Here is a 27189-nt window from a genome sequence, read left to right on the forward strand (position 1 = left end):
GTTTAACCCAAGCATGAGTTAGAGGTTTAATAGTCTAATACATGAAACAATATATAATATGTGGTTCCATAAGAATAGAATAAATAGCGCATTTCTATAAAATGTTTAACCTAGCTACACATTTTGAACGCATTACACACATGAACACTTTCATGTTGTGGATCATTTATTCAATATGTTGAAATACATGACTTGCATTAAAAGTTCTTGCATTAGAACATTTATGTATCATATTTGAAGAGAATAATATGTTTATTCAGTTAGGCTCTATCACTTCAAGCCATACAATTATACAATGTGCAAAATAGGAGGTAGAAATTATAGCAACATTTTTAACACAGCTCAGTGCTTCTGTGTGTTTGAGTGTGTGTGGTTGTGTGTGTCTGTGTGTGTGTGTGTGTGTGTGTGTGTGTGTGTGTGTGTGTGTGTGTGTGTGTGTGTGTGTGTGTGTGTGTGTGTGTGTGTGTGTGTGTGTGTGTGTGTGTGTGTGTGTGTGTGTGTGTGTGTGTGTGTCTCTGTTGTGTTTAAATCCGTTACATACATTTATTGCAAGAATCTCTTTAGTGCTTTGGGAATCATACTGAGGTGTAATTGATCAGACATAACCGTTCAGCCAGAGCCAGACACATCACAGAGTTCATGGATGATAGTTAGTTAGAACCCAGTATATCTACGGCTCTGGGTTCAACAGCACAACATTGATCCATCCCCTTCACTATACATTAACACATTTCCAAAGGCTCAGAGCAACTAGGTTTTGGATGCAAGAGAGAGAGAGAGAAAGGGAGAAAAGTAAGAAGCATTGCCAAAACATGCAGCTAAAGTCATTCCTAGGGGAGGTTAGTTATTTTGTAGGATTTGATACACAGGGAGGGAAGTTGTAGTATTTGAACAAGGCTCCTGTTTCATTCGGAGTGCATTATGGGGGGTTGTACCATAACATACAAATCAAATCGCTATGTCCAAGGGCATCTCAGAGACAGGAAATGCAGAGTTTAGGAGTATGATGTCTTAGAACGGTGTAGTCAGTTTTGAGTTTGGGGCTGATGGTGTGTGAGTTTTGGGTTGATGGTGTGTGAGTTTTGGGTTGATGGTGTGTGCGTTTTGGGTTGATGGTGTGTGAGTTTTGGGTTGATGGTGTGTGAGTTTTGGGTTGATGGTGTGTGAGTTTTGGGTTGATGGTGTGTGAGTTTTGGGTTGATGGTGTGTGAGTTTTGGGTTGATGGTGTGTGAGTTTTGGGTTGATGGTGTGTGAGTTTTGGGTTGATGGTGTGTGAGTTTTGGGTTTGGGGCTGATGGTGTGTGAGTTTTGAGTTTGGGGCTGATGGTGTGTGAGTTTTGAGTAGATGGTGTGTGAGTTTTGAGTTTGAGGCACCTTTCCTCTGAAGGCAGTTTGGAGATGGACTAGGTAAGGGGTGTTACATGTTGATTTTACCTCAAGAAAATTAACCACAAAAAAAAATACTAAAATAATAACGATGTAAGTTTGTAAACATACGGCGACACTAGCAGGCCATTAAACTTTCACTGTCAGTGGGAAAAACGAGTGTACATTTTTCTGTACGTTTTACAGTGTCGTCAGGAGAAAAGGAAGGTTAACCATTTCACGAGTGGAAGACAAAAAGGTGAGTTCCATGAACACTTAAAGTGAGTTTCGCTCCGGATGAAGAGCTGGACAAATGAACGTACATTTGAGTTTTTAAAAAGAGTGAGCAGTTTAATGAGTGTATGCGGTTCGTGTAAGAGTGATATTCACAGCTCCAGAAAAGTGTTTACCTTAGACACAGATCTAGGATCAGCTTATGCTCCACTGATCCTAACCTTAACCATTAGGAGGAGAAACACTAAACTGACCATAGCTCAGAGTCTAGGGGAAACTTCATTATCCTACTCCTTCTCTCTACTCTTGAAGTTAGAGAGAGATCCCAGAGAGTTGGAGAGGACAGATAGAGTTGTTTTCAGTATGGCTAGGTGGAGGTTGAAGGTTAGTTGAGAGGTCAAAGTTCAGGAAAGGAAGGCCAGGCGCAGGTGCATTGGAGGGCTCCAAGGGGAAGGAGGAAGGGAAAGCGGTAGGATGCATGTTGAAAGTATTGGAACAAGGCTGTAGCAAAGGTCCAGTCGTTCCCTCCTCATAGTGCTGACTCCTTCCACCGCCCATCAGGATATGTCAGTAGCCTGTTCCTTCATCCTTCCTCTCCCCTGTCTAACTCATCCTACCATCCTCCACCTCTCCTCCTCCCTTTGTATCTCTTCTTCATTAGACCATACCATGCCTCCACTCTCCTCTGTGTGGGTATACTTTCTGCCTCCTCTCCTTTTCCTCCCCATCCCCTCCCATCTTTCCTCCCTCCTCCCCCTCTTACAGGGCTGACTCTGTGTACAGTGCCCCTGATGACCCGTGGGGGGGGTTGGCCGTCAGTAATCGCCATAGCGACGCAGAGGAGGAGGAGCTTAAGTCGCCGCAGCTGCGCAAGTGGATCCCTTCCGTCACAGGGGGTTGGTTGCTATGACGGCGGTTGTGCCGGCTGTCGCTATGGGAGTGGTGGTGACCACGGTAATGAGGGTATGGCGGGTGGGTTCCCTGGCTGGCCCCCCAGGAGTTTCGTAACACCTTGAGACAGACAGACACTAGTGTGAGTGTGTGTGTCTGTATGTGAGTGTGTGTGTATTTCCTGTATGTGTGTTTATGTGTCAGTGTGTGTTACCTGCTCTAAAGGGAGATGGCCGTTGCCCTCCACCCCGCCTCTCCTTTTCTGACCCTGTCCCGTGTTCCCAGAATGCTCTGTGGCGGACGCCAGGTTCCGTTTGGAGCGCTGCAGGAAGCGAGCGACCAACCCCCTCGTCACCTGACAGGAAGAAAAGGAGAGAGGATGAGAAATGAGAACCTGGCATAATCTTTCTACATACAATATGTTCATTTCTAGATATAAGTATCTTTGCAGAGTTTATGGCTTCTGTTATTAGTCTTTTTCAGCCATTGCACACCTTGAGGTCCCCAAGAGAGCGGTTGCATTCTTTGGGCAGGTGCAAGGGAGAGTTGGCAGGGCCTTTGGAGAGGGGCAAGGTGCGCCCCATGGTGGCTGCCTTCACACTGCCCTTCCTGGGGAGGAGGGCTGAGGGGGGCACCAGAGAGGAGCGGGGTAGCAGGCATGCCTCGGAGGACGGACCTGGGGAAGACAGACAGAAACTATAATCTGTAGTGTCTAACCCAAAGGTGGTCAATACTGCCTTCTCTAACCGCTAACCTTTAGATTCTCACCTGTGTCTGTAGAGGTCTGAGAGCCCTCCCTCACTCCTTTACTGCCCACTGAGCCACCACTGAAGTCAACTAGAGCAGAGAGGGAGGGAGAGAGCAGAGAGGGAGGGAGAGAGCAGAGAGGGAGGGGAGAGAAGGAGGGGAGAGAAGAGAAGGAGGGGAGAGAAGAGAGAGGGTGGGAGAGATGAGAAAGGGAGGAGGAGGGAGATAGAGGAAGGGAAAGAGGAGAAAGGGAGGGAGGAGAAAGAAAGGGCGAGAGGAGAGATGGAAGGAGAGGGAGGTCAGATGAAAGAGAGTGAGGGGAGAGAGGAGAAAGGAGAGAAGGAGGGAGAGAGAGGAGAGAGGGAGGGAGAGAAAAGAGAGTGAGGGAGGGGAGAGAGGAGAGTGGGAATGAGGGAAAAGAGGAGAGAGTAGTGTGTTATAGTGTGTTATATAGTGTGTTCATAGTGTGAGTTGTAAGTCACTAACACTGGATGTCTGTACATGTGTGTTGTGTGTGTGTGTACCCACCTGTATCAGCAGAAGAGCTGAGGCCAGGCTCGCTGTGTGACCTCACTAGGGGCAGAAGCCCGTCACTATCCCCCCTCTCGCTCCTTCTGCCCTGATGACGCAGGTACAACGGCTGTAGGGGGAGGGGTACCCCTTTGCCCTGACCACCCTGCTGATTGACATCTGAGGATGAGGAAGTGGGAGGAGCTGCAGAGGTGGAACCGCGTCGTAAAGGGGTGCAAGGTCTGACTCGTTTCTCTAGGATAGAGGAGCACTGGTGAGAGGTGGCGCCCCCTAGCAGCTCCAACTGGGAACAACTACTGGCCAACATAGCCTGTCGCCTCAACACTGGAGACCTGCAAAGAGGGGGGAGGGTTGTTCTCTTTTGAGAAGGAGCTGAAAGAAAGTGGCTGTGAACTGTGTGTGTGATTGTCCTTGTATTTACCTGTATGTAGCTGTAGCAGTGCTAGATGAGGAGCAGGAGTTGGACCTCTCTCCTCTGTAGCATCGCCTGGCCCTGGGGCCCACCAGGGGACTCTCTACCAGGGGACTCTCCGGGGCTTGGGGAGGGGGGCCACGGAAGTTCACATACTCCCCTCCTTCTCCCCCGTCTCCCTCCTCCACTCCCCCGGTGCTCCCTCTCTCCCCCCTAGCCCTGACCCCCACGAGGCAGAAGTCCTCTGAAGCTGAGGAGTCGTCTGGGATGTCAATGATCTCCGACATCAACAGAGAACCACTGTCCATGGAGACTGGAGGGAGGGAGGGAGACGGTTCATTTACTTGTTTATATTAGGCTAAATTTATGAATTGGCAGTGTTGCCTGTTGAAGTTGGAAGTTTACATACACTTAGGTTGGAGTCATTAAAACTCGTTTTTCAACCTCTCCACAAATTTATGGTTATCAAACTATAGTTTTGGCAAGTCGGTTAGAACATCTACTTTGTGCATGACACAAGTCATTTTTCCAACAATTGTTTACAGACAGATTATTTCACTGTATCGCAATTCCAGTGGGTCAGAAGTTTACATAAACTAAGTAGACTGTTCCTTTAAACAACTTGGAAAATTGCAGAAAATTATGAAATGGCTTTAGAAGCTTCTGAATTGAAAGCCATGCATCCTCCGAAACACAACCCAACCAATTGTGCGTCGCCCCACGGACCTCCCGGTCGCGGCCGGCTACGACAGAGCCTGGGCGCAAAACCCGAGTCTCTGGTGGCACAGCTAGCACTGCGATGCAGTGCCCTAGACCACTGCGTCACCCGTGAGGCCCCCTGTGGATTTATTTCAACCTTCAAATTCAGTGCCTCTTTGCTTGACATCATGGGAAAATCAAAAGAAATCAGCCAAGACCTCAGATTTCTTAAATGTCAGGAACTGTGAAAAAATGAGTTTAAATGTATTTGGCTAAGGTGTATGTCAACTTCTGACTTGAACTGTAGGTAAAGAACGAGAGTAAATGGGCCCTTCATGGAAACTCTCCTTTCAATACTGGTAAAAACATGAATAACAGAGCTGAAGTGAACAGAACGTAGCAAATGTGACTCTGACCCTCTCCGCTGAAGGCAGTGGATGTGGCCCTCTCTCCAGACAGCTCATTCCCATGGTTGTCAAACACCGTGGCCTAAAGACAACCACACAGCACATGTGTTTAATAGACACACACACCCGCATGCACACACAAACAAACACACATTGTCCTGTATTCCTGCTTAGCACATTCTCTCTGTTTCACACACACACACACACACACACACACACACACACACACACACACACACACACACACACACACACACACACACACACACACACACAAACATGTCCAGATTCCCCCACTGACCTGGCTAGCTGCTCTCTGTCCCATCACCAATTCGTAAGGAGGGGGACAGTCAGTGGGGTACAGAGGAACTGGACTCTCCATCGACCCGTTATAGGTGATACTGAGGACATATAAACACACAGACAAACAATGAAGACGGATTATATTGTCTATTTACAAATGCCAGAGTGTGTGTGTAATAATAATATATATTTGTCCTGTTACACACAAGTGTTGACAGTTTTTTTCTTCCAATTGCTAACATGCATCGGTCAAAACTGAAGCCACATTGTCAAACCTCTTCACACAGTCAGTGACACAGAAATGTATTTGGACCAAACTGTGAATAATTGTTCATTGCCTTCACACAAAATATTTCAATGACCACATTCTCCAACATCCATGAACTCTTTTCTCATTCATACTCCACCACCTGTAAAACTATATACTTGCAGCACGTTTTCAAATGCTAACACACTGTTTCCAAAACTTGTTAAACACATTCAAAACAGAATGATGGACAATGCCGTGCATTTCTGCAGTAACCAGATTGAAACAGAAAAACTCAGCAGAATATTTAATAATTACAAACACAGCTGATTGCAATTTCAGCTGAAAGCCTACCCAAGTGTCCTGTTTTTGGTCTCGCTACGAAACAGACAAATGAGGACGGCTTCGGAATGATTTAGTTTGGAAACATGGATCAAGGAAGACAGGTTGGTGGGGAAAGAAGACTGGCGGGGAGAGGGAGACAGGTTGGTGGGGAGAGAAGAGTGGCAGGGAGAGGGAGACAGGTTGGTGGGGAGAGAAGAGTGGCAGGGAGACAGGTTGGTGGGGATAGAAGACTGGCGGGGAGAGGGAGACAGGTTGGTGTGGAGAGAAGAGTGGCAGGGAGACAGGTTGATAGGGATAGAAGAGTGGCAGGGAGAGGGAGACAAGTTGGTGGGGAGAGAAGAGTGGCAGGGAGAGGGAGACAGGTTGGTGGGGAGAGAAGAGTGGCAGGGAGAGGGAGACAGGTTGGTGCGGAAAGAAGAGTGGCAGGGAGAGGGAGACAGGTTGGTGGGGAGAGAAGACTGGCAGGGAGAGGGAGACAGGTTGGTGGGGAGAGAAGAGTGGCAGGGAGAGAGAGACAGGTTGGTGGGGAAAGAAGAGGGGCAGAGAGAGGGAGACAGGTTGGTGGGGAAAGAAGAGTGGCAGGGAGACAGGTTGGTGGGGAGAGAAGAGTGTCAGTGAGAGGGAGACAGGTTGGTGGGGAGAGAAGAGTGGCAGGGAGAGAGAGACAGGTTGGTGGGGAGAGAAGAGTGGCAGGGAGAGGGAGACTGGTTGGTGGGGAAAGAAGAGTGGCAGGGAGAGGGAGACAGGTTGGTGGGGAGAGAAGAGTGGCAGGGAGAGGGAGACTGGTTGGTGGGGAAAGAAGAGTGGCAGGGAGAGGGAGACAGGTTGGTGGGGAGAGAAGAGTGGCAGGGAGAGGGAGACAGGTTGGTGGGGAGAGAACAGTGGCAGGGAGAGGGAGAGGGAGACAGGTTGGTGGGGAGAGAAGAGTGGCAGGGAGAGAGAGACAGGTTGGTGGGGAGAGAAGAGTGGCAGGGAGAGGGAGACTGGTTGGTGGGGAAAGAAGAGTGGCAGGGAGAGGGAGACAGGTTGGTGGGGAGAGAAGAGTGGCAGGGAGAGGGAGACAGGTTGGTGGGGAGAGAACAGTGGCAGGGAGAGGGAGAGGGAGACAGGTTGGTGGGGAGAGAAGAGTGGCAGGGAGAGAGAGACAGGTTGGTGGGGAGAGAAGAGTGGCAGGGAGAGGGAGACAGGTTGGTGGGGAAAGAAGAATGGCAGGGAGAGGGAGACAGGTTGGTGGGGAAAGAAGAGTGGCAGGGAGAGGGAGACAGGTTGGTGGGGAGAGAAGAGTGGCAGGGAGAGGGAGACAGGTTGGTGCGGAAAGAAGAGTGGCAGGGAGAGGGAGACAGGTTGGTGGGGAGAGAAGACTGGCAGGGAGAGGGAGACAGGTTGGTGGGGAGAGAAGAGTGGCAGGGAGAGAGAGACAGGTTGGTGGGGAAAGAAGAGGGGCAGAGAGAGGGAGACAGGTTGGTGGGGAAAGAAGAGTGGCAGGGAGACAGGTTGGTGGGGAGAGAAGAGTGTCAGTGAGAGGGAGACAGGTTGGTGGGGATAGAAGAGTGGCAGGGAAAGGGAGACAGGTTGGTGGGGATAGAAGAGTGGCAGGGAGAGTGAGACAGGTTGGTGGGGAGAGAAGAGTGGCAGGGAGAGGGAGACAGGTTGGTGGGGAGAGAAGAGTGGCAGGGAGACTGGTTGGTGGGGATAGAAGACTGGCGGGGAGAGGGAGACAGGTTGGTGGGGAAAGAAGAGTGGCAGGGAGAGGGAGACAGGTTGGTGGGGAGAGAAGAGTGGCAGGGAGAGGGAGAGGGAGACAGGTTGGTGGGGAGAGAAGAGTGGCAGGGAGAGAGAGACAGGTTGGTGGGGAGAGAAGAGTGGCAGGGAGAGGGAGACAGGTTGGTGGGGAGAGAAGAGTGGCAGGGAGAGGGAGACAGGTTGGTGGGGAGAGAAGAGTGGCAGGGAGAGGGAGACAGGTTGGTGGGGAGAGAACAGTGGCAGGGAGAGGGAGAGGGAGACAGGTTGGTGGGGAGAGAAGAGTGGCAGGGAGAGAGAGACAGGTTGGTGGGGAGAGAAGAGTGGCAGGGAGAGGGAGACAGGTTGGTGGGGAAAGAAGAATGGCAGGGAGAGGGAGACAGGTTGGTGGGGAAAGAAGAGTGGCAGGGAGAGGGAGACAGGTTGGTGGGGAGAGAAGAGTGGCAGGGAGAGGGAGACAGGTTGGTGGGGAAAGAAGAGTGGCAGGGAGAGGGAGACAGGTTGGTGGGGAGAGAAGAGTGGCAGGGAGAGAGAGACAGGTTGGTGGGGAGAGAAGAGTGGCAGGGAGAGGGAGACAGGTTGGTGGGGAGAGAAGAGTGGCAGGGAGAGGGAGACAGGTTGGTGGGGAGAGAAGAGTGGCAGGGAGAGGGAGACAGGTTGGTGGGGAAAGAAGAGTGGCAGGGAGAGGGAGACAGGTTGGTGGGGAGAGAAGAGTGGCAGGGAGAGGGAGACAGGTTGGTGGGGAAAGAAGAGTGGCAGGGAGAGGGAGAGGGAGAGAAGAGTGGCAGGGATGGAGCGAGCGGTCGCATCTACACTTCGGTCCGCAGGTAGTATAACTTTTCATTACATTTTCATTACATTTCATTATAGTACAACGGTTTGATTTGTCTAATCTTAGCAATTTCTTCTTAGCTAGCTACATAGCCGTCTTTGTATCAAAGATAATTGCGTAATTATCATATTTCGTCGTCCTAACGTAGTCTACACTGCTATCTGCCCAGCAGCTAGCTAACGTCCACCGTCTACTAGCACTGTAGAAACTATTACACTCAACTGAACGACTCGATTAGTGTAGTGTTAGCTAGCTACATAGTTGTCTTTGCTGTCTTCGTATCCAAGATAATTGTGTAGTTTAGAGTGTGTAGACTTAGAGTGATTATCTTAATTTACCGAGGTTAGCTAGCCAGCTATTTGTCGTCCTTAACGTAGGAGATACTGCTAGCTAGCTAGCCAACAGCTAGCCAACGTCTACCGAATTGAACTTCAACAACCCGGTCAACATTCCGCTTCGCTCCACAGGTAGTATCACATTTTCATTTCACTTCATTACAGTACAACGGTTTGATTTGTTTGATCGTAGCTAGCTAGCTACATAGCCGTCTTTGTATCTAAGACAATTGTGTAGTCTAGAGCGATTTTCTAGGTTAGCTAGCCAGCTATTGTCGTTCTTTTAACGTAACGTAACGTAATCAACACTGCTAGCTAGCCAGCTAGCCCCCGAATAGCAGCACTGTAGAAACTATTACACTCGACGGAACGACTTGATTAGTGTAGTGTCAACAACGCAGCCACTGCCAGCTAGCCTACAAAGTCAACAACGCAGCCACTGCCAGCTAGCCTACTCCAGCAGTACTGTATCATTTCAATCATTTTAGTCAATAAGATTCTTGCTACGTAAGCTTAACTTTCTGAACATTCGAGACGTGTAGTCCACTTGTCATTCCAATCTCCTTTGCATTAGCGTAGCCTCTTCTGTAGCCTGTCAACTATGTGTCTATCTATCCCTGTTCTCTCCTCTCTGCACAGACCATACATTCGCTCCACACCGCGTGGCCGCGGCCACCCTAATCTGGTGGTCCCAGCGCGCACGACCCACGTGGAGTTCCAGGTCTCCGGTAGCCTCTGGAACTGCCGATCTGCGGCCAACAAGGCAGAGTTCATCTCAGCCTATGCCTCCCTCCAGTCCCTCGACTTCTTGGCACTGACGGAAACATGGATCACCACAGATAACACTGCTACTCCTACTGCTCTCTCTTCGTCCGCCCATGTGTTCTCGCACACCCCGAGAGCTTCTGGTCAGCGGGGTGGTGGCACCGGGATCCTCATCTCTCCCAAGTGGTCATTCTCTCTTTCTCCCCTTACCCATCTGTCTATCGCCTCCTTTGAATTCCATGCTGTCACAGTTACCAGCCCTTTCAAGCTTAACATCCTTATCATTTATCGCCCTCCAGGTTCCCTCGGAGAGTTCATCAATGAGCTTGATGCCTTGATAAGCTCCTTTCCTGAGGACGGCTCACCTCTCACAGTCCTGGGCGACTTTAACCTCCCCACGTCTACCTTTGACTCATTCCTCTCTGCCTCCTTCTTTCCACTCCTCTTCTCTTTTGACATCACCCTCTCACCTTCCCCCCCTACTCACAAGGCAGGCAATACGCTCGACCTCATCTTTACTAGATGCTGTTCTTCCACTAACCTCATTGCAACTCCCCTCCAAGTCTCCGACCACTACCTTGTATCCTTTTCCCTCTCGCTCTCATCCAACACTTCCCACACTGCCCCTACTCGGATGGTATTGCGCCGTCCCAACCTTCGCTCTCTCTCCCCCGCTACTCTCTCCTCTTCCATCTTATCATCTCTTCCCTCTGCTCATACCTTCTCCAACCTATCTCCTGATTCTGCCTCCTCAACCCGCCTCTCTTCCCTTTCTGCATCCTTTGACTCTCTATGTCCCCTATCCTCCAGGCCGGCTCGGTCCTCCCCTCCCGCTCCGTGGCTCGACGATTCATTGCGAGCTCACAGAACAGTGCTCCGGGCAGCCGAGCGGAAATGGAGGAAAACTCGCCTCCCTGCGGACCTGGCATCCTTTCACTCCCTCCTCTCTACATTTTCCTCCTCTGTCTCTGCTGCTAAAGCCACTTTCTACCACTCTAAATTCCAAGCATCTGCCTCTAACCCTAGGAAGCTCTTTGCCACCTTCTCCTCCCTCCTGAATCCTCCTCCCCCTCCCCCCTCCTCCCTCTCTGCAGATGACTTCGTCAACCATTTTGAAAAGAAGGTCGACGACATCCGATCCTCGTTTGCTAAGTCAAACGACACCGCTGGTTCTGCTCACACTGCCCTACCCTGTGCTCTGACCTCTTTCTCCCTCTCTCTCCAGATGAAATCTCGCTTCTTGTGACGGCCGGCCGCCCAACAACCTGCCCGCTTGACCCTATCCCCTCCTCTCTTCTCCAGACCATTTCCGGAGACCTTCTCCCTTACCTCACCTCGCTCATCAACTCATCCCTGACCGCTGGCTACGTCCCTTCCGTCTTCAAGAGAGCGAGAGTTGCACCCCTTCTGAAAAAACCTACACTCGATCCCTCCGATGTCAACAACTACAGACCAGTATCCCTTCTTTCTTTTCTCTCCAAAACTCTTGAACGTGCCGTCCTTGGCCAGCTCTCCCGCTATCTCTCTCAGAATGACCTTCTTGATCCAAATCAGTCAGGTTTCAAGACTAGTCATTCAACTGAGACTGCTCTTCTCTGTATCACGGAGGCGCTCTGCACTGCTAAAGCTAACTCTCTCTCCTCTGCTCTCATCCTTCTAGACCTATCGGCTGCCTTCGATACTGTGAACCATCAGATCCTCCTCTCCACCCTCTCCGAGTTGGGCATCTCCGGCGCGGCCCACGCTTGGATTGCGTCCTACCTGACAGGTCGCTCCTACCAGGTGGCATGGCGAGAATCTGTCTCCTCGCCACGCGCTCTCACCACTGGTGTCCCCCAGGGCTCTGTTCTAGGCCCTCTCCTATTCTCGCTATACACCAAGTCACTTGGCCCTGTCATAACCTCACATGGTCTCTCCTATCATTGCTATGCAGACGACACACAATTAATCTTCTCCTTTCCCCCTTCTGATGACCAGGTGGCGAATCGCATCTCTGCATGTCTGGCAGACATATCAGTGTGGATGACGGATCACCACCTCAAGCTGAACCTCGGCAAGACGGAGCTGCTCTTCCTCCCGGGGAAGGACTGCCCGTTCCATGATCTCGCCATCACGGTTGACAACTCCATTGTGTCCTCCTCCCAGTGCGCTAAGAACCTTGGCGTGATCCTGGACAACACCCTGTCGTTCTCAACTAACATCAAGGCGGTGGCCCGTTCCTGTAGGTTCATGCTCTACAACATCCGCAGAGTACGACCCTGCCTCACACAGGAAGCGGCGCAGGTCCTAATCCAGGCACTTGTCATCTCCCGTCTGGATTACTGCAACTCGCTGTTGGCTGGGCTCCCTGCCTGTGCCATTAAACCCCTACAACTCATCCAGAACGCCGCAGCCCGTCTGGTGTTCAACCTTCCCAAGTTCTCTCACGTCACCCCGCTCCTCCGCTCTCTCCACTGGCTTCCAGTTGAAGCTCGCATCTGCTACAAGACCATGGTGCTTGCCTACGGAGCTGTGAGGGGAACGGCACCGCAGTACCTCCAGGCTCTGATCAGGCCCTACACCCAAACAAGGGCACTGCGTTCATCCACCTCTGGCCTGCTCGCCTCCCTACCACTGAGGAAGTACAGTTCCCGCTCAGCCCAGTCAAAACTGTTCGCTGCTCTGGCCCCCCAATGGTGGAACAAACTCCCTCACGACGCCAGGACAGCGGAGTCAATCACCACCTTCCGGAGACACCTGAAACCCCACCTCTTCAAGGAATACCTAGGATAGGATAAAGTAATCCTTCTCACCCCCCCCCCTTAAATGATTTAGATGCACTATTGTAAAGTGGCTGTTCCACTGGATGTCATAAGGTGAATTCACCAATTTGTAAGTCGCTCTGGATAAGAGCGTCTGCTAAATGACTTAAATGTAAATGTAAATGGAGACAGGTTGGTGGGGAGAGAAGAGTGGCAGGGAGAGAGAGACAGGTTGGTGGGGAAAGAAGAGGGGCAGAGAGAGGGAGACAGGTTGGTGGGGAAAGAAGAGTGGCAGAGAGACAGGTTGGTGGGGAGAGAAGAGTGTCAGTGAGAGGGAGACAGGTTGGTGGGGATAGAAGAGTGGCAGGGAAAGGGAGACAGGTTGGTGGGGAGAGAAGAGTGACAGGGAGACTGGTTGGTGGGGAAAGAAGAGTGACAGGGAGAGGGAGACAGGTTGGTGGGGAGAGAAGAGTGGCAGGGAGACTGGTTGGTGGGGAAAGAAGAGTGGCAGGGAGAGGGAGACAGGTTGGTGGGGAGAGAAGAGTGGCAGGGAGACAGGTTGGTGGGGAGAGAAGAGTGGCAGGGAGAGAGAGACTGGTTGGTGGGGAAAGAAGAGTGGCAGGGAGAGGGAGACATGTTGGTGGGGAAAGAAGAGTGGCAGGGAGACAGGTTGGTGGGAGAGAAGAGTGGCAGGGAGACAGGTTGGTGGGGAGAGAGGAGTGGTAGGGAGACAGGTTGGTGGGGAGAGAAGAGTGGCAGGGAGACAGGTTGGTGGGGAGAGAAGAGTGGCAGGGAGACAGGTTGGTGGGGAGAGAAGAGTGGCAGGGAGACATGTTGGTGGGGAGAGAAGAGTGGCAGGGAGAGGGAGACAGGTTGGTGGGGAGAGAAGAGTGTCAGGGAGAGAAGAGTGTCAGGGAGAGGGAGACAGGTTGGTGGGGAGAGAAGAGTGGCAGGGAGACAGGTTGGTGGGGAGAGAAGAGTGGCAGGGAGAGGGAGACAGGTTGGTGGGGAGAGAAGAGTGGCAGGGAGAGAGAGACAGGTTGGTGGGGAGAGAAGAGTAACAGGGAGAGAAGAGTGTCAGGGAGAGGTAGACAGGTTGGTGGGGAGAGAAGAGTGGAAGGGAGACAGGTTGGTGGGGAGAGAAGAGTGTCAGGGAGAGAAGAGTGTCAGGGAGAGGGAGACAGGTTGGTGGGGAGAGAAGAGTGTCAGGGGGAGAAGAGTGTCAGGGAGAGGGAGACAGGTTGGTGGGGAGAGAAGAGTGGCAGGGAGAAAGGTTGGTGGGGAGAGAAGAGTGTCAGGGAGAGAAGAGTGTCAGGGAGAGGGAGACAGGTTGGTGGAGAGAGAAGAGTGGCAGGGAGACAGGTTGGTGGGGAGAGAAGAGTGTCAGGGAGAGAAGAGTGTCAGGGAGAGAAGAGTGTCAGGGAGAGGGAGACAGGTTGGTGGGGAGAGAAGAGTGGCAGGGAGACAGGTTGATGGGGAGAGAAGAGTGGCAGGGAGAGAAGAGTGGCAGGGAGACAGGTTGGCGGGGAGAGAAGAGTGGCAGGGAGACAGGTTGGTGGGGAGAGAAGTGTGGCAGGGAGAGGGAGACAGGTTGGTGGGGAGAGAAGAGTGGCAGGGAGACAGGTTGGTGGGGAGAGAAGAGTGGCAGGGAGAGAAGAGTGGCAGGGAGACAGGTTGGCGGGGAGAGAAGAGTGGCAGGGAGACAGGTTGGTGGGGAGAGAAGTGGCAGGGAGAGGGAGAATGCGTGGAAGACAAAGGAGAGGAAGACAGAGTTGTGGTCTCTGATGAGATAAGGGCCACAACTATTGACCATGTTGTAAACCATGGTCTCTCTTGAACTACATATTACAGTACAATATGTTCACATTTTTACATGTACTGACATTTGGAAATATATGGATTGCTTTTTGTTTTTCAGTAGGATCCAAATGTTGCCTCCCACAGGAAGGAAAGGCATAATTGTCAGGATTTGGCCAGGGTTGTTCCGGGTTTTGGTCAGTAGATGCCCCCATTGTGCTTTTTGTCCTTATGTTTTTCCCTTGATCCCCATTAATTATTTGCACCTGTGCCTCGTTTCCTCTAATTGTATTTAAACCCTTAGTTTCCCTCAGTTCTGTGCTCTGTGTTTGTATGTTAGCACCCTGCCCTAGTGTTCTGTGTACTCTTGTCGATTCCGGGTGACGCTCTTGTGGTATTCTGTTTTTTGTTTTTGTTTATTTTTTGTGAGTTTCTTTTGAGGCCTTTTTGTGCTTTTCCTACCACCTTTTGGATTTGCCATTTTTTTTGTATTTAAGGATTTTTCTTTATTAAATACACCGTCTTAAGTACTGCTGTGTCTGCCTCATCTTCTGGGTTCTGCTGACTATTCGTGGCTCAGTTGGTTAAGTGACTGTTTCTCACTCCGGAGACCCAGGTTCGTAACCGGGTCCTGACAGAAACACAGAGCCAAAAATGAACCCAGAGGCAGCCAGTTCCCAGGACCTTTTTGCCACGCTGTCCCACCACCAGGAGACTGTCCAACGCCACGAAGCCGCCCTGGTTCAGCAAGAGGCCTTAATGGCTAGACATTCTCATCTTCTGTCGGAGATGCTGACTTCCATTAAGCAAATATCTGATCGACTTACCCCGGCAACAGTTCCCGTCCCAGTACCTCAGGTTCACGTACCCATGGCAGTTAACCCCTGGCTGAACCTCGTCTTCCACCTCCCCAACGGTTCTCAGGTGATCCAAGTGCTTGTAAAGGGTTTCTCACTCAATGTTCTCTCTCCTTTGAGCTGCAACCCTCGTCGTTTCCCACCGACCGGTCTAAGATCGCATATATCATCACCCTGCTGTCGGAAAAAGCCCTGGCCTGGGCTACTGCTGTGTGGGATGCCCATAGTTCCTGCTGTGCCAGCTACTCTGCCTTTGCTGAGGAATTCAAACGAGTGTTTCAAGGCCCAAGCAGTGGTTCTGACTCAGCCAAACAGCTCCTAACTCTCCATCAAGGTTGGCGCAGCGTGACGGACTATGCCATCCAGTTCCGCACGGTGGCAGCAGCGAGTGGCTGGAACAACGAGGCGCTCACGGTGTGCTTTCTGAAAGGCCTTTCCGACACTATCCAAGATGAACTGGCCACTCGGGAACCACCGGACAATCTCGAGTCCCTGATCAAGTTGGCCTCACGCATTGACCAGCGTCTGAGAGAGAGAGAACTCAACCGTAGACCTCTAGCCCCTATCAGTCCCAGCTCCGAGTCCCCACCTTTATCATCGCTGGCTCCACCGGAACCCATGCAGATTGGACGCATCTCCCAGGCTGAGAGAGAGAGACCGCCGGATGAGGGAGTCTGTCTATATTGCGGCAAACCGGGCCATTTCCGTTCCACGTGTCCCGGGCTCCAGGGAAACGCTCTGTCCCGTACAGACCGGGGGGAACTGTAACGGGAAACATAACCTCCTCCCATCCGTCCAACTCCCGTCTGCTCATTCCAGTCACCCTCTCCTGGGACAACCACAAGCTTCACCTTCAAGCCTTGGTAGACTCTGGAGCCGCAGGTAACTTCATGGATGGTGTCTGGGCGAAGGAGAATGGCGTTCCCTCTGAACCTCTAAGTGACCCCATGAGGGTTACTACATTGGATGGAAGCCCTTTGGGATCTGGACTTGTCACTCATGTCACTACCTCCTTGCGACTTTCAGTTTCACAACACCAGGAATTGATGAACTTTCATTTGATCTCCTGTTCCGAGTTCCCTCTCGTCCTTGGATACCCCTGGCTTCACAGCCATAACCCTCACATCGACTGGTCTGTGGGCACTATCAAGCAGTGGGGTCCTACGTGCCAAGCTACTTGTATTTTCCAGAATTCCCCGAGTTCTACTCCCGAGTCTTTAGAATCCATCGACCTGACCCGAGTTCCCGAGTGTTACCATGACCTCAAACTGGTGTTTAGCAAACAGAGGGCCACCATGCTACCACCCCATAGACCTTACGATTGCCCCATCGACCTGTTTCCGGGCACTTGCCCCCCAGGGGTCGGATCTTTTCCCTATCTCCACCCGAACGAGCTGCTATGGATACCTACATCAAGGACGCTCTGGAAGCAGGCCTCATGCGTCCATCCACCTCCCCGGCGGGAGCAGGGTTTTTCTTTGTGGCCAAGAAAGACGGTGGATTACGTCCTTGCATCGACTACCGGGGACTCAATGCCATAACCGTCCGTAACCGTTACCCGCTACCCCTTATGGCCACAGCCTTCGAGCTGCTCCAGGAAGCAGTTGTTTTCACTAAGCTTGACCTGCGGAACGCATACCATCTTGTGCGGATCAGACCTGGTGACGAGTGGAAGACCGCTTTCAACATGCCTACTGGTCACTATGAATACTTGGTGATGCCCTTCGGCCTGACCAACGCCCCAGCGGTGTTCCAAGCGCTCATAAACGATGTGCTTAGGGATATGCTTAACATATTTGTGTTTGTTTACTTGGATGACATCCTCATTTTTTCGAGCTCCCTTCAAGAACACACTAAGCATGTCAGACAAGTACTCAAACGCCTCCTAGACAGCCATCTGTACGTTAAGCCGGAAAAATGTGAATTCCATTCATCCCGAGTACAATTCCTGGGATTTGTAGTGGAACCCGGTCGAGTCCAAATGGACCCTAGGAAGGTAGGGGCGGTAGCGGATTGGCCCACCCCCAAATCCGTTAAGGATGTTCAGCGTTTCCTGGGCTTCACAAACTTTTACCGCAAGTTCATCAAGAACTTCAGTTTGGTGGCAGCTCCTCTCTCAGCTTTAACCAAAGGTGGCAATGCAAGGTTTTTGTGGGGAAGAGAAGCTGAGACGGCCTTCCAAGGACTCAAGCAGCGCGTCCTCTCTGCTCCCATCCTGATACTACCGACTACGGATGAACCATTTGTGGTGGAGGTAGACGCATCAGAGGTTGGTGTTGGAGCTGTCCTGTCTCAGAGGGGTGAAGACAAGAAGCTTCATCCGTGCGCTTTCTTCTCACACCGGCTTACCCCGACTGAGAGGAACTACGATGTGGGGATCGTGAACTCCTAGCGGTTAAGATGGCATTGAAGGAATGGAGACACTGGCTCGAGGGGGCTTCTCACCCGTTTCAAGTGCTTACGGACCACAAAAATCTGGAGTATATCCAGCAGGCGAAGCGATTGAACTCTAGACAAGCTAGATGGTCTCTTTTCTTCAATCGATTCCAGTTTATCCTCACCTATCGGCCCGGGTCGAAGAATCTCAAACCGGATGCCCTGTCCCGAGTCTACGCTCCTGCCATTCGAGATGACACGGACATGCCTGTCCTTCCTGCTGCTAAGATTGTGGCTCCGATCTCGTGGCAAGTTGAGGATACCGTGAGACGTGCTCAAGCTAGCGAACCGGACCCTAAAGGAGGCCCTGCCAATCGGTTGTTTGTCCCCAAGGCAGTGAGGACTCAGGTCCTTCTGTGGGGGCACTCCTCTCGCCTCACCTGTCATCCGGGCGTAGGTCGCACCTTGGAGTTCATCCAGCGTAAGTTCTGGTGGCCAACCATAAGAGAAGACGTTGCCACTTTCGTCAATGCCTGCCCCGTGTGCTGCCAGGGCAAATCTTCTCACCTCCGCCCTCAAGGACTCCTTCACCCTTTACCTGTTCCCCACAGACCCTGGTCCCATATCTCATTGGACTTTATTACTGGACTTCCTCCATCCCATGGCAATACTACTATCCTAGTCATAATCGACAGGTTTTCAAAGGCGGCCAGGTTCGTCCCTCTGACTAAGTTACCTTCTGCCAAGGAAACGGCTGAGTTGGTAATTAATCATGTGTTCCGAGTCTTCGGCATTCCTCAAGATGTGGTTTCTGACAGAGGTCCCCAGTTCGCCTCAAGGTTTTGGAAGGCCTTCTGCCAACTCATGGGGGCTTCTGCCAGTCTATCTTCAGGGTACCATCCGGAGTCCAACGGCCAAACAGAGAGGATGAATCAAGAGCTGGAAACCACCCTCCGATGTATGACTCGTGACAACCCGTCCACATGGTCATCCTTTATTGTTTGGGCCGAATACGCGCACAACACCTTGCGCTCCTCCTCCACTGGTATGTCTCCGCACGAGTGTCAGTTTGGCTATGCTCCTCCATTGTTCCCGGACCAGGAGGCAGAAGTCAGAGTGCCTTCAGCCTTGAAGTTCGTCAGACGCTGTCGGCTTATGTGGAGGAAGACCCGTCTTAATCTTATGCGTTCCTCACAGAGGTATCAACAACAAGCCAACAGACGTCGCCGTCCCGGGCCTACCCTGCGCCCCGGCCAGAGAGTCTGGCTCTCCACAAGAGACTTACCTCTACGGGTGGAGTCTCGCAAGCTGTCCCAAAAATACATCGGTCCCTTCAAGGTTGCCAGGAGAGTTAACCCAGTTTCTTATCGCCTACACTTACCCAGATCCCTTAAGATTAATCCCACATTTCATGTTTCATTGTTAAAACCTGTTGTTTTTTCTCCCCTTGTCCCGGCAGACAGACCTCCCCTCCGCCTCGTGTCATTGGAGGCCAGCCGGCTTATACCGTCCACCGGATACTGGATTCCCGCCGGGTGCAGCGGTCCTGGCAGTATCTGGTGGACTGGGAAGGCTACGGTCCTGAGGAGCGCTCCTGGGTTCCTGCCAAAGACATCCTGGACCCTGACCTCATTCGTCAGTTCAGGGTCCTCCACCCTGAGAGAGCTGGTAGGAACGTCAGGAGCCGTTCCTAGGGGGGGGATTCTGTCAGGATTTGGCCAGTGTTGTTCCGGGTTTTGGTCAGTAGATGCCCCCATTGTGCTTTTTGTCCTTATGTTTTTCCCTTGATCCCCATTAATTATTTGCACCTGTGCCTCGTTTCCTCTAATTGTATTTAAACCCTTAGTTTCCCTCAGTTCTGTGCTCTGTGTTTGTATGTTAGCACCCTGCCCTAGTGTTCTGTGTACTCTTGTCGATTCCGGGTGACGCTCTTGTGGTATTCTGTTTTTTGTTTTTGTTTATTTTTTGTGAGTTTCTTTTGAGGCCTTTTTGTGCTTTTCCTACCACCTTTTGGATTTGCCATTTTTTTTGTATTTAAGGATTTTTCTTTATTAAATACACCGTCTTAAGTACTGCTGTGTCTGCCTCATCTTCTGGGTTCTGCTGACTATTCGTGGCTCAGTTGGTTAAGTGACTGTTTCTCACTCCGGAGACCCAGGTTCGTAACCGGGTCCTGACAATAATATTATCAGATGGGCAGGAAATTGCCATTGTTGACATGGTAATTGGCAACAACGCAATAAAACTGTGGGAAGTTCGGGACAGAGTTCTGGTAGACTATCACTTTAGGGAATGTGAATACGGTCAGCACAGCGACAATGGCCAGAGTCCTAGAGGAACATTAAATAAGGAGGAAGCAGTTGTACACTGTACTCCTTGAGAGAAACGGTGAACCTGTGAGAGAACTCCGGTATCAATATGTCCAGGTAAGATGTCAGTTCAATACATTTTTTAATTTCACCTTTATTTAACCAGGTAGGCTAGTTGAGAACAAGTTCTCATTTACAACTGCAACCTGGCCAAGATAAAGCAAAGCAGTCCGACACATACAACAACACAGAGTTACACATGGAATAAACAAACATACATAGATTTTTCTACTGTATTTTTGATTGTATGTTTGGCAGCATGAGTGAAGGATGCTTTGTTGCAAAATAGGAAGCCAATTCTAGATTTAATTTTGGATTGGAGATGCTTAATGTGAGTCTGGAAGGAGAGTTTCCAGTCTAACCAGACACCTAGGTATTTGTACTTGTCCACATATTCTAAGTCAGAACAGTGTAGTGATGCTGGACGGGCGGGAGGGTGCGGGCAGCGATCGGTTGAAGAGCATGCACTTAGTTTTACTTGCATTTAAGAGCAGTTGGAGGCCACGGAAGGAGAGTTGTATGGCATTGAAGCTCGTCTGGAGGTTAGTTAACACAGTGTCCGAGAGCCAGATGTGATGTTGATGAGAACTTGTGGCCAAATACAGGTGAGAGTGAGAACTAGAACCCACACAGTACTGTACAGTATGAGTGATTATACTAGACATGTTGATGAGAACTAGAACCCTCACTGTACTGTACAGTATGAGTGTTATACTAGACATGTTGATGAGAACTAGAACCCTCACAGTACTGTACAGTATGAGTGATTATACTATACATGTTGATGAGAACTAGAACCCTCACAGTACTGTACAGTATGAGTAATTATACATGTTGATGAGAACTAGAACCCTCACAGTACTGTACAGTATGAGTGATTATAGTAGACATGTTAATGAGAACTAGAACCCTCACAGTACTGTACAGTATGAGTGATTATAGTAGACATGTTAATGAGAACTAGAACCCACACAGTACTGTACAGTATGAGTGATTATACTATACATGTTGATGAGAACTAGAACCCTCACAGTACTGTACAGTATGAGTGATTATACTAGACATGTTGATGAGAACTAGAACCCTCACAGTACTGTACAGTATGAGTAATTATACATGTTGATGAGAACTAGAACCCTCACAGTACTGTACAGTATGAGTGATTATAGTAGACATGTTAATGAGAACTAGAACCCACACAGTACTGTACAGTATGAGTGATTATACTATACATGCTGATGAGAACTAGAACCCTCACAGTACTGTACAGTATGAGTGTTATACTAGACATGTTGATGAGAACTAGAACCCTCACAGTACTGTACAGTATGAGTGATTATACTAGACATGTTGATGAGAACTAGAACCCTCACAGTACTGTACAGTATGAGTAATTATACATGTTGATGAGAACTAGAACCCTCACAGTACTGTACAGTATGAGTGATTATAGTAGACATGTTAATGAGAACTACAACCCTCACAGTACTGTACAGTATGAGTGATTATACTAGACATGTTGATGAGAACTAGAACCCTCACAGTACTGTACAGTATGAGTGATTATACTAGACATGTTGATGAGAACTAGAACCCTCACAGTACTGTACAGTATGAGTGTTATACTAGACATGTTGATGAGAACTAGAACCCTCACAGTACTGTACAGTATGAGTGATTATAGTAGACATGTTGATGAGAACTAGAACCCTCACAGTACTGTACAGTATGAGTGATTATAGTAGACATGTTGATGAGAACTAGAACCCTCACAGTACTGTACAGTATGAGTGATTATACTAGACATGTTGATGAGAACTAGAACCCTCACAGTACTGTACAGTATGAGTGTTATACTATACATGTTGATGAGAACTAGAACCCTCACAGTACTGTACAGTATGAGTGTTATACTAGACATGATGACAACTAGAACCCTCACAGTAATGTACAGTATGAGTGTTATACTAGACATGACGAAAACTAGAACCCTCACAGTACTGTACAGTATGAGTGTTATACTAGACATGATGACAACTAGAACCCTCACAGTACTGTACAGTATGAGTGTTATACTAGACATGATGACAACTAGAACCCTCACAGTACCGTACAGTATGAGTGTTAAACTATACATGTTGATGAGAACTAGAACCCTCACAGTACTGTACAGTATGAGTAATTATACATGTTGATGAGAACTAGAACCCTCACAGTACTGTACAGTATGAGTGATTATAGTAGACATGTTGATGAGAACTACAACCCTCACAGTACTGTACAGTATGAGTGTTATACTATACATGTTGATGAGAACTAGAACCCTCACAGTACTGTACAGTATGAGTGTTATACTACACATGTTGATGAGAACTATAACCCACACAGTACTGTACAGTATGAGTGATTATAGTAGACATGTTGATGAGAACTAGAACCCTCACAGTACTGTACAGTATGAGCGATTATACTAGACATGTTGATGAGAACTAGAACCCTCACAGTACTGAACATTATGAGTGTTATACTAGACATGATGACAACTTGAACCCTCACAGTACTGTACAGTATGAGTGATTATACTAGACATGTTGATGAGAACTAGAACCCTCACAGTACTGTACAGTATGAGTGACTATACTAGACATGTTGATGAGAACTATAACCCTCACAGTACTGTACAGTATGAGTGTTATACTAGACATGTTGATGAGAACTAGAACCCTCACAGTACTGTACAGTATGAGTGATTATACTATACATGTTGATGAGAACTACAACCCTCACAGTACTGTACAGTATGAGTGTTATACTATACATGTTGATGAGAACTAGAACCCTCACAGTACTGTACAGTATGAGTGTTATACTAGACATGTTGATGAGAACTAGAACCCTCACAGTACTGTACAGTATGAGTGTTATACTAGACATGTTGATGAGAACTAGAACCCTCACAGTACTGTACAGTATGAGTGATTATACTATACATGTTGATGAGAACTAGAACCCTCACAGTACTGTACAGTATGAGTGTTATACTAGACATGTTGATGAGAACTAGAACCCTCACAGTACTGTACAGTATGAGTGTTATACTAGACATGATGAGAACTAGAACCCTCACAGTACTGTATAGTATGAGTGTTATACTAGACATGTTGATGAGAACTAGAACCCTCACAGTACTGTACAGTATGAGTGATTATACTATACATGTTGATGAGAACTACAACCCTCACAGTACTGTACAGTATGAGTGTTATACTATACATGTTGATGAGAACTAGAACCCTCACAGTACTGTACAGTATGAGTGATTATAGTAGACATGTTGATGAGAACTATAACCCAACACAGTACTGTACAGTATGAGTGATTATAGTAGACATGTTGATGAGAACTAGAACCCTCACAGTACTGTACAGTATGAGTAATTATACATGTTGATGAGAACTAGAACCCTCACAGTACTGTACAGTATGAGTGTTACACTAGGCATGATGACAACTAGAACCCTCACAGTACTGTACAGTATGAGTGTTATACTAGACATGATGATGAGAACTCAAACCCTCACAGTACTGTACAGTATGAGTGTTACACTAGGCATGATGACAACTAGAACCCTCACAGTACTGTACAGTATGAGTGTTATACTAGACATGATGAGAACTAGAACCCTCACAGTACTGTACAGTATGACTGTTATACTAGACATGATGACAACTAGAACCCTCACAGTACTGTACAGTATGAGTGTTATACTAGACATGTTGAGAACTAGAACCCTCACAGTACTGTACAGTATGAGTGATTATACTAGACATGATGAGAACTAGAACCCTCACAGTACTGTACAGTATGAGTGTTATACTATACATGATGAGAACTAGAACCCTCACAGTACTGTACAGTATGAGTGATTATACTAGACATGATGAGAACTAGAACTCTCACAGTACTGTACAGTATGAGTGATTATACTAGACATGGTGATGATGGTTTTTTGTCATTATTATTGCAACCCTGGAATTTGTTTTTTGTTTAAACTTTTTATTTTTCACAAGTAAATTAATATATGCAAAGATATAGAAAAAAATTAAGGTTATTGAAGCAAATTGCAAAATTTCTGGTTCATTCTTGTTACATAAACTTTAGTACAGTCAATAAAGGTGTTATTCTAATTCTATAATGAAAAATCATTCAACTTCAAAGAAAAGTTCCTCATTTATGTAATGCTCCCTGTTAGTGTTATTTAGGTCAGTGTGTTATGAGTGACAACATACTGTACGCTTTCTGAGTGAGAATTGTTGCCAGTGTTCTGGTCGAACGAGCTTGTTTTGAGACATGTATGAAGTGTTTTGGTGGTTTGACTGAGTTTTAGAGGTGAGATTAAGTGTTTGGCCAAGATGCAGGTTGGTAATTGTGATGAATAATTACTAAATGAGGTATACATTTAACGTAGAACTATAACCAACAGAATACTACCCTGTCACTGTATGATTTTATGAAACTTATTAGAATCATAAAACTAATTATAAGGTGTGTAGTTTTAGTCAAGAATTAGAACAAGGACTTTCTGTTCCTTGTTAGAGTGTAAGCAGGGTGTAAGTGAGAAACAAAATGGAGCTGTCGTCAGACCGTCTGGAATACTATGTTCCTTACAGGACATTCTGTTCCCACCCAGGGAGGGGAGAGACCTGCATAACAGGTGGCAGACAACGTGTGAGTAGGAGAAGACTTGTGAACCATATTGTCATTGTTTCTGAGAGGAGGAGGGACATTTATGACGAAATGTGAGGTATGTGTCAGGATTTGGCCAGGGTTGTTCCGGGTTTTGGTCAGTAGATGCCCCCATTGTGCTTTTTGTCCCTATGTTTTTCCCTTGATCCCCATTATTATTTGCACCTGTGTCTCGTTTCCCCTGATTGTATTTAAACCCTTTGTTTCCCTCAGTTCTGTGCTCTGTGTTTGTATGTTAGCACCCTGCCCTAGTGTTCTGTGTGCTCTTGTCGATTCCGGGTGACGTTCTTGTGGTATTCTGTTTTTTGTTTTTGTTTATTTTTTGGTGAGTTTCTTTTGAGTTCTTTTTGTGTTTTACCTACCACCTTTTGGATTTGCCATTTTTTGTATTTTAGGATTTTTTCTTTATTAAATACACCGTCTTAAGTACTGCTGTGTCTGCCTCATCTTCTGGGTTCTGCTGTCTATTCGTGGCTCAGTTGGTTAAGTGACTGTTTCTCACTCCGGAGACCCAGGTTCGAAACCGGGTCCTGACAGTATGTAGACCAATGTACAGGAAATGATAGGCAGCGCTCTCTCGGAAATAAATTATCGGACTATTGTAACTGGGCCTCCATCTGATTCTTACAACCAGTTTCCTACAAATTCTGGGTTTCAGGCTGAGTAATTCATTCAATTGGGTTTATGAACACTGAGAACATAATTCTCTTGACAGTAATGCAGTCTGTGTGAAGAGTTTTGAAAAAGTGGCTTCAGTATTGACCAATGCTTGTTAGCAAGTTAAGAAAAACTGTAACAAATGTGTTTCTTGCATATCCCAACTCCCCCTGAGACACCCGCAGGGAGTGGGGTCAAGCCAAGGTCACCATTGTCCATATCTATCACTTTGTCAGGTCCAGTATTCGAACCAGCAACCCCAACGCTCTAACCTTCAGGCTACCTGTGTGTGTGTTATTACCTCTGTGCGTCTGTCTCAGAGCTGCAGGTGTATTCAGGGGGGTAGTAGGGGGGCGGAGGGATGGGCGGGACAAACTCCTCAAAGTCCATGATGTTGGTCAGGAAGGCGTCCTGAGGAGTGGTGCATTCTGGGTTGACGGAGCGAGAGCGGTGCGGGGCGAGCTAGAGAGAAACAAACAGAGATAGAGGAGAAATCATAAGGGATGGATAAAGAAAATATTGTCCGTGTTTGTGTGGACTCACCAGGTGCACTAGGTCCAGGGAGAAGATGTGTATACTACAGGTGACCGTAGACAGAGTACAGATGATGGTAGAGAGAATACTCAGACCACAAGCACTGAACAACAGGTCCTGGAACAGAGAAGAGGACACTCAGACCACAAGCACTGAACAACAGGTCCTGGAACAGAGAAGAGGACACTAAGACCACAAGCACTGAACAACAGGTCCTGGAACAGAGAAGAGGAGATCAGCACGTAACACACAGTCAGGAGGCCAGGGAAGTTAGGAGCAGTTTGGTTACTGTTTGTAATAATGTATACATACTGCAGCGTGCATCAATTCCCTTGGCTATTATATTATGCTCTGCTTACATCATCTGCATAAATTATTGTCGACATCAGAAAATGTAGCCCACATACTCTCAGAGAATATAGAGGCCACACACACTGAGCTGCCATTAAACACACACTGAGCTGTCATTAAACACACACACACACACTGAGCTGTCATTAAACACACATACACACACACACTGAGCTGTCATTAAACACACACACACACACACACTGAGCTGTCATTAATCACACACAACACACACACACACACACAGAGCTGTCATTAAACACACACACAAACACACAGAGCTGTCATTAAACACACACACACACACACACACACACACACACACACACACACACACACACACACACTGAGCTGTTATTAAACAGACACAGAGCTGTCATTAAACACACACACACACACACAGAGCTGTCATTAAACACACACACACACACACACACACTGAACAGTCATTAAACACACACACACTGAACTGTCATTAAACACACACACTGAACTGTCATTAAACACACACACACAGAGCTGTCATTAAACACACACACACAGAGCTGTCATTAAACACACACACACACACCCACACACACACACACACACAGAGCTGTCATTAAACACAGACTGAGCTGTCATTAAACACACACACAGACACACTGAGCTGTCATTAAACACACACACACACACACACACACACACACATACACACTGAGCTGTCATTAAACACACACAACACACACACACACAGAGCAGTCATTAAACACACACACACACACACACACAGAGAGCTGTCATTAAACACACACACACACACACACACATACAAACTGAGCTGTCATTAAACACACACAACACACACACACACACACACTGAGCTGTCATTAAACACACACACACACTGAGCTGTCATTAAACACAC

General features: G+C 48.4%; 1 protein-coding gene across 1 annotated transcript in view; it reads right to left on the reverse strand.

The window, feature by feature from the left end:
• Positions 1 to 127: 127 nt before the first annotated feature.
• LOC135520703 (protein ENTREP3-like) overlaps positions 128 to 27189 on the reverse strand; it is a 46589-nt gene continuing 19527 nt past the window's right edge. The window contains exons 5-14 of the mRNA XM_064946452.1: positions 25941 to 26048; positions 25699 to 25859; positions 5589 to 5688; positions 5297 to 5369; positions 4191 to 4494; positions 3767 to 4101; positions 3260 to 3328; positions 2986 to 3167; positions 2706 to 2846; positions 128 to 2611 (exon numbers count right to left, since the gene is read on the reverse strand). Coding sequence (XP_064802524.1) covers positions 2360 to 2611; positions 2706 to 2846; positions 2986 to 3167; positions 3260 to 3328; positions 3767 to 4101; positions 4191 to 4494; positions 5297 to 5369; positions 5589 to 5688; positions 25699 to 25859; positions 25941 to 26048 — 1725 coding nt within the window. The 3' untranslated portion in view covers positions 128 to 2359. The remainder of the gene's footprint in view (positions 2612 to 2705; positions 2847 to 2985; positions 3168 to 3259; positions 3329 to 3766; positions 4102 to 4190; positions 4495 to 5296; positions 5370 to 5588; positions 5689 to 25698; positions 25860 to 25940; positions 26049 to 27189) is intronic.

The sequence above is a fragment of the Oncorhynchus masou genome, chromosome 29 (genome assembly GCF_036934945.1).
Source record: "Oncorhynchus masou masou isolate Uvic2021 chromosome 29, UVic_Omas_1.1, whole genome shotgun sequence".
NCBI classification, from domain to species: Eukaryota; Metazoa; Chordata; class Actinopteri; order Salmoniformes; family Salmonidae; genus Oncorhynchus; species Oncorhynchus masou.